Here is a 7,609-nt window from a genome sequence, read left to right on the forward strand (position 1 = left end):
CAATTACAGCTAAACTTCCCAACAATTTAGTTGGATAAAAGCTTTAGAGTACCTTATACAGAGAATCCAGCAATCACATTCCAAAATTCCATCCAAAATAAAAATATAATTGTTAGCATTAGTAATCTTAACATTAAAACAGATTAGAGCTCTTTCCCAAAATAAATCAGTAAATATCCTTGATAACATAGGTATTTTTCTTCTTTGTTAATCCAATACCACTTTCCTTTAACTCCTTGCAATAGTTACTATAGTGTTAAAAGTTTAAAATCCCAAACCGATTTAACAATCTAGGTTATTTAATTCCACCCATTCTGTACAAATTTTGCCAGAATGTAACAACACTAATACCCCTCTTTTAAAACCCTTAGAGTGACTCTCAAAACTCCAGTTCAGAAACCTTAAAAACAGTGAGCCATCATCACTGTTAGGCCTCATGGCCAGAGCAGAGAACATTCATTAAACATTATTTCCTTTCAGTAAATATGACTCCTAATCCCTGGATTTTGTTTTCTTCCTTTCCCACTCACATATCCTGCCTGTGGAGAGGTCTCTTTCCCTTTTAGGTTTAAGCACTTTTAAATCTTCTGTCTCCATGGGTGGGTGGAGCTCTCAGGTGAACTCAACTTAGAGTTCAAGTCTTAACAAGATAGAGGATGGGCTCAAGACTACCATATGTCCAGGGAGAAAGCATGGGATCTTTCCTAGACACTCATAAGGATAAGAAATCTTTCCTCCTATAACTTCTCAGTCTTTCTCTTAAAAGTTCTTTCTCTCTTAAACTCTCCCCAAACCACAACTTTTTCTCTTTAAGAATCCCTCTTCTCTTTTCTCTCTAACTCTACATACCAGCACAGCTACCACTGGTTCAATGAAGGAGGGGCTGATCTCCACATGGGAGCCACTGCATACCTACTTCCTTCTCCCCCTTGTTCTGAAACTCCTCTGCCCAGCTACCAGATCCCCCACAATTTATAACTTAATCTGAGTCCCCAGAACCCAAAATGCCTAACACAGACACTTAAACAAGACAGGACATAGAATAAACACGCACACTCCTGCGGGAACATTTGAACTCACTCACACAGCACTGGAACCAATTGGCTTCCTTCTGGCTTCCTTGGCTTCCAGCTACCAGCCACATGGAAATTTCTGGAGAAGGAACCCAAATCCCCCTTCAAGGGCACCCTATTATCCTCTGGCTTCTCCTTTGGGACAGATTTCCCACCTGAAGGACTTCTCAATCAGTCCAGGGTGATGCTGGCCAGCAATACTACCCTGAAAATTGCCCCTTTACCAAGGGTCTACCCCCCCCAGACATTTTAATTACTCTCAAAGAGTCAATCTTCCAGGAATTTCTGAGATATTTCCCCAGCAAAGAACACCAAGAAAGTGGGCTTGAAATCAAGCCATTTGTGCACATTATTTTCTTGTGATCTTCCTGGAAAATACCAGGAAAAAAAGATTTACATTAATACATGGAGACAAGCCCCAAAATTGTTATAAATGGCTCAAGAACACTTAGTCCAGAGTTATTAAAAATGGTTTTTACTAAGATATCTTAACAAAATGGCACCCCTTTCTCATGGTGGGGAAGAGGGACCAGTATGGAAAATTTTGTCATGCTCCAGAGTATTCCCAATGGAAGTGTCTGAGAAAACAGTAGAGTTAGCTGCAAATAAAAAGGGCATCTGTTTCATAAGGAAAATACAATCATTTACAACAATGAAAATTCCTAGATTGGCCAGGTTGAAGAGCAGGGATGACCAGGTAACTGTGATTGGAGCTGAAGAGACCCTCCATGAAGGTTTGTCAGCTGCAGAGAAGATGAAGAAAGAAAAAAGATCAACATTTGTGTGCTAGATTCCTTTACAATTAAGCCCTTGGATAAGAAACTCATACTTGAGAGTGCCTGAAAAACCCATGGTCATATCCTGACTGGGAAAATCATTATTATGAAGGTGGCATAGGAGAGGCTGTGGGTGCTGCCATAGTGGTGAACCTGGCATCACCATGAGTCACTTGCTGCTTGCTAGCATCCCAAGAAGCATGAAGCCAGTGAAATTGCTGAAGATGTTCATCATTGACAAGGATGCCATTGTTCAGACCCAAGGCAGCTTTGTCTCAAGCCTAAGAGGTCTACAGGTGATTCCAGACCACAACAAGAAGCAGGGAAGAGAGAAACACTCCTGTAACTTTAAATACATTAAGTAACTTTTGTTTCTACTGAAGATCAATTGAAAAATAAAAATTATTAAATGCTTTAAGAGAAAAAATGTTTGTGGATTGATTGGTCCATACTTTATCTTGGGAACCCAGGACTCATGGGTTTCTATCTGACAATGCAGAGCAGAGTTAAGAGAAAGGGTAAGAGCAATTATGAATAATCAGATAAACTGACTCTACCACAAAGGAAGAAAACATGACCAGAAAGTTCCTGTGGTCAATGAGCCCCTCCCTCTTTTTCTCCTTGCTTTAGCTACAAATCCCAGAAGGTGGGAGATTGGTGGAACAGAAGCAGCATCTGTTCTGTGTATCCTCTCTGGAAAGATGAAGTCCTTTCTGCTCCTGTTGGCTTTTCTTCTGTCTCATGAAGCTGGAGCTGGTGAGTCTCCTACTCCCCAGAGAAAGTTTCCCATATATTCCAAGTAGTGCATGTGACAGTGCCCTAGGACAGATACTTCTGCCTGGCAGACACTCCTGGGCCCAGACTCTTTGCAGAGAATCCCCGAGAGATTCTCCTTATCTAAGTCTCCTCCAAGCCTTAGTTTCTCCCACTCAAAAAGGAGGCCTATGATCTGAACCTGGTTCTTGAATGGAATAAAGTTAGAATTCAAACTTGGAGATCTTGTGCTTCATTGAAATAGAGATGTATAATGTGGGAGATGTAAGAAATATGTTATTTCAGAAGCCAGGAGTTATTTCCAGAAGAGAAAAAAATAAGGGCTGAGTAACAATAAGGGTTAAGAGAAGACCTAGAGGACTTGGGCTAGATAGGTGGTAAGGCTGATAGCTTTAACCCCATCTCAATGGACCTTATGTTTTGTCTCAGTTGTGTGTTTCCACATATTTGGAGTATTGGGGGGGGGTCTGTTTCAGATGAGATCGTTGGCGGAGAAGAATCAAAACCACATTCCCATCCTTACATGGCACTTCTGAAAATCCAAATGCGTGATGGCACATACCACTGTGGTGGCTTCCTGATTCGGAGGGACTTTGTGATGACAGCAGCCCATTGTGCAGGAAAGTAAGTGCCTTCATTCCCCTTCCCCATCCCTGATATTCATTTACCAGGTGAGAAATTTACTAAATGAAGGTCTAATAAGGGCCAACTGTCTCCTAGAGTTGCTCACCTGGAAGGAGAAGACTATAGTTTATTAATAATTAATAATAATAAAGTATTCATGTTCCTAGTTGAGATCTAAGATCTGCCCTCTCCCCTCAAGGGTCATCCACCTGTCTTGTCCTAAATGATAAACTTTAGCTCTTACCATCCAAGACTCCAACTCTCTTGTCCAGGTTCTCCTCCTCTGACAGACCATGATCCCTCAACTTATAGTTGATCCCAAGGCCCTTAGCAACTGTACTCCTTTGATTAATTGAGCTCTATCACAGAATTCCTTAGAAGCACACATTGGTGTAATGAAGTTTCTCTTCATTTCCTCCTCGACCTGTTCCTTCTGGACTTTCAGACCAGAGGATCAAGGGTAGTCTGAGGAAGGAGAAGTCAGGTTCAGTAGTCACCCTGTTCTCATCTGGGCAGGTTCCAAACCTTCCAAAGGAAATTAGGGAATTGTCTTTGTCCCTTGCAAGTCCCTTGTCCCATGTCCCATCCTTGAGTCATTCCACTACCCCCCTCCCTAGATGCCATGGAGATAGGGAGGAGAGAGTGGTGTCCTAGGAGTGAGAAGCCTTGAACCCTATTCCTCAAAATGTTCCCTTCTCAAAGGATTTTTGAACCCCCAATCCTTCCCCCTTCCCTTGCCTCCAACAGGTTCATCACAGTCATCCTTGGAGCACATAACATCACAAATAAAGAGGACACTTGGCAGATTCTTAATGTCAAGCGTCAATTTCCTCATCTTCAATATAATTCCAAGACATTTATCAATGACATCATGTTACTAAAGGTAACCATGAACAGAAAACAAAGGACTGGGAATCAATAGTTCTGGGGCCTTGTTCCATCTTGACCTCTGACTTAGCTTTGGATGGGGGGTGGTGCAGATCAGTCTATTTGGTTTGCCTCCAAAGAACAGAACCATTACTAATAGGTGGAAATTGCAGGGGGCAGATTTCAGCTAGATGTAAAAAAAAAATTCTAACAAATGAATCTGATCAAACATGGAAAAGTCTACTTTACAGGGTCATAGATTTAGTGAGAACAGATCTCAGTCTAGTCCAAGCCCTTCATTTTACTTATGAAACCATGGCATAGAGAGTTTTGAGCAATTGACTCAGGATATGTAGCTACTAAGAAAGGCAGGATTTGAACCCAGGTATAACTGTTCCAAATCCAACAATCTGTGTACTGTACACCTCATTGCCTCTTAAGATCAAACCCAAGACCTATTTCATGAAGTTAACCCCACCTAAACCAATATCCCAACAAAAAAACAAGTAGCGAGTTCCCCATCAAGTAGGGTCTTAGAGCAAAAGAGGACATTTCTATTTGTGAACAGGTTGCACTGTGATCACTGGGGGTCCCTTCAAACTCTGAGACATTGTAATAACTATTTTTGGGCTCTACATTCAATAAGAATTGTGTGATCTAGTGAGAACTGAATTCACAATCAGAAAACCTAGAGCCAAGTTCTAATTCCAGTTTCCTAATAGCTGGACAAGTTACCTAACCTCTATGAGTTTGTTTTGTCATATATAAAAATGAGAATAATGCATTACCTATCATACATGAATGTTATGAGAAAAGCTGAGCATGTTGCTTGGCAAAGAAATGCCTAATAATTTTTTTTCATTCATTCATTCAAATCCCTTTTGTTCCTTTAAGCTGCCATTTAAATGTGAGAAATTATGTTCTCTTCTCTTCCCCATTCTAAGATCCTAACTCCATCTCCTTTTCTCCTCCCTTCCTTTCCTCAAGAATCTGAGGCCCCTGCATCCCCTGTAATCTGTCCCTGGCACCAACAATCCCTTTTCCTTCCTTCTCTTAGCTGGAAGAGAAAGCCAAACTGACTATGGCTGTGGGGACACTGCCCCTGCCTTCAGGATCCAATTCTGTCTCACCTGGAAGAGTATGTAGAGCAACTGGCTGGGGAAGGACAGGAGTAACAGCACCAGGGTCAGACACTTTACGGGAGGTGAAACTGAGACTAATGGATCCCAATAACTGCAAAGAATATCCCAGTTTTGATGAGAGATTTCAGTTGTGTGTGGGGAACCCCAAGACAATTAAATCAGCATACAAGGTGAGTCCATATTTCATATTTCTCTAGAAATATGTCTAGGAGTCAGAATCCTTCTAAGATAGGATGAGGTCAGCACTTTCCCCTTGGTTCAGGACTTGGGTGGAGGGGGGTGGGAGAAATGAGAACTGCGAGAGTAGAAAATATTACAAATTCCCAAATCCAAACCCCATTTCCCTAGTATTTTATGGGAGCTTAAAAATCCAGCCTTAGGCTTCTCTGCCCTCCACCCTAGATTCCTACTCAGAGGGATACTAAAAGAAGGGAGGGAAAGGGACCTGAGTGTAGGAGCTTATGAACACAGGAGGGTTCAAGATTTCTGGACCCGATTTAGAAAGAGCCCAGGGCTGAATGGAGCAAGTATAATCAACATTTCTTACTTAATCCTCTTTGTCTAATAGGGAGATTCTGGAGGACCCCTCATTTGTTCTGGTGTGGCCCAAGGCATTGTCTCCTATGGACGATATAATGCAACACCTCCTGCAGTCTTCACTCAAATTGCCTATTACCGCCCCTGGATCAATCGAATACTAGCATCAAATTAGTTCTGAGGTCTTGGCTCAGCCAAAAGGAACCTGCATCTTAGGACTGAGCCATCCTCTCTATGCCCCCTCACACCAGGACTGACCCAGTGCCTGCCTAGTCTCATCCCAAGCTCTGAGGGAGGGGAGGAGAAGAAAGGGAGTAAAGCATGTTAGACTGGACATTGAACTAAAAACTAACTATAACTTCAATAAATCTAAGCTTCCAGGCTTTTGTGTATGATTCCTCTCTACCTCTCTCTTCTCCTATTGTAGTCCCACCATTTCTCTCCCCCAAGGAAGTCAACATAGTAGCAAAGAACCTCACAGAGAAGAGTGAGTCAGTATTTACAATTTTGAGTAAAAGTAAATAATCTTAATTTTAAAGTTTTATTTAAACACCACTAAGAAAGTTGCCCTTATTTTGGAAAAAAAAAAGAGGGGTAGGTCTTTCCATGATAGGCCTGTGAGTTTCACTATAGTTTTCAGGAAAATTCTGGGATATATTATTTTTAAAACCATTTGTGAGCATTTTGAAAGGGATGCAGGTTTCTTTTTCTTTTTTTTCTTCTTTGTTATAAAGAATGGTCTTCTGGGATCAAGGAAGGAGAAGGATTTATTTGAAAATAAACATAAAAACAAAAGCACAAAAGACATAAAAAGTTTTTTTAAGAAAAGGGAAAAAAATAAAAGTAGTCTTCCATAAGGGTCACTAGTGGTTCATTAAGAATATCTCATGCTAGTCCATCATTAGTTCCCTTTTTGATTGTGTTACTAGACTGATAGATAAGAAGAAAGCCATAGGCTTAGATTTCATCAAGACAGGTGACAGTGACAGAATCATAAAATTTAAAGCTGAAAGGGATCTTAGAGATCATCTAGTTTAACTCAATCTCTACAGAGGAAGAAATTAAGATTAAGTAATTTGTTCAATTTCATGTGGGTACTAAAATATCAAACCCAAGTTTTCTGACTCTAAATTCATATTACCATAATATCTCAATCAATAAAATTATAACTAAATTTTATGTTAAATATGTTTGCAGTTAATTGAATGACTAAATCCAAAGAGAAGTCATTAATATCAACAGTTCCTCTATATTGGTCTATTTTTGTGCTCTCCTGTTCAACCCTTTCATCAGTGACTTAGATAAAGATATGTATGGCACTTCTACGAAATTTACAGTCTAGAATAAAGTCAAGGATAGTTAATACGTTAGCTGAAAAAAATTAGGATCCAAAAACACTCAATTGAAGATTCTATTATCTTTATAAGCTTGAATGATGGACTAAATGTAATAAAATGAAAGAGTGAGGATTTGTGGGGGACTGGGTCTGTAATTTAATCTATTTGGGTAGTTTGTGATATATAAATTCCTTATACCAGTGCCAATCGGCAATTCCTCTAAAACTTATAGCTATAGAGATTTTCCTTTATCTTTGAGAGGTTGTGATTTGCCAATGATCATATAGTTTATAAGAAGTAGAACTTGCACCCAAGTCTTCCTGACTCTAAAATTGGCCTTCTATCCACTATATTATGCTGCCTCTCAAGATTAAATTTAATAGAGACAAATAGAATATGTCTTGCAATTGTATTTTTAAAAATTACAGGTTTAAGGGGTGGCTAAGTGGCACAGTGGGTAGAGAACTGGCCCTGGAGTC

General features: G+C 40.2%; 1 protein-coding gene and 1 pseudogene across 1 annotated transcript; both read left to right on the forward strand.

Moving 5' to 3' along the window:
* Positions 1-1,607: 1,607 nt before the first annotated feature.
* Positions 1,608-2,214, forward strand: LOC141520479 (transketolase pseudogene; annotated as a pseudogene).
* Positions 2,215-2,486: 272 nt separating this feature from the next.
* LOC141521823 (chymase-like) lies at positions 2,487-6,285 on the forward strand. Its single transcript, XM_074234767.1, has 5 exons — positions 2,487-2,605; positions 3,100-3,247; positions 3,995-4,130; positions 5,172-5,426; positions 5,825-6,285. The coding sequence occupies exons 1-5, from the start codon at positions 2,551-2,553 to the stop codon at positions 5,966-5,968; spliced, it is 738 nt and encodes a 245-aa protein (XP_074090868.1). The 5' UTR covers positions 2,487-2,550; the 3' UTR covers positions 5,969-6,285.
* Positions 6,286-7,609: the final 1,324 nt, after the last annotated feature.

This window comes from Macrotis lagotis, chromosome 4, assembly GCF_037893015.1.
Source record: "Macrotis lagotis isolate mMagLag1 chromosome 4, bilby.v1.9.chrom.fasta, whole genome shotgun sequence".
Classification (NCBI taxonomy): Eukaryota; Metazoa; Chordata; class Mammalia; order Peramelemorphia; family Peramelidae; genus Macrotis; species Macrotis lagotis.

Bases quoted from the DNA above. Each gene is read 5' to 3' on its own strand.
- LOC141521823 (XM_074234767.1), top strand. From the start codon at position 2,551: ATGAAGTCCTTTCTGCTCCTGTTGGCTTTTCTTCTGTCTCATGAAGCT. The intron at 4,131-5,171 runs GTAACCATGAAC...TCCTTCTCTTAG, and splicing joins ATGACATCATGTTACTAAAG to CTGGAAGAGAAAGCCAAACT. The intron at 5,427-5,824 runs GTGAGTCCATAT...TTTGTCTAATAG, and splicing joins CAATTAAATCAGCATACAAG to GGAGATTCTGGAGGACCCCT.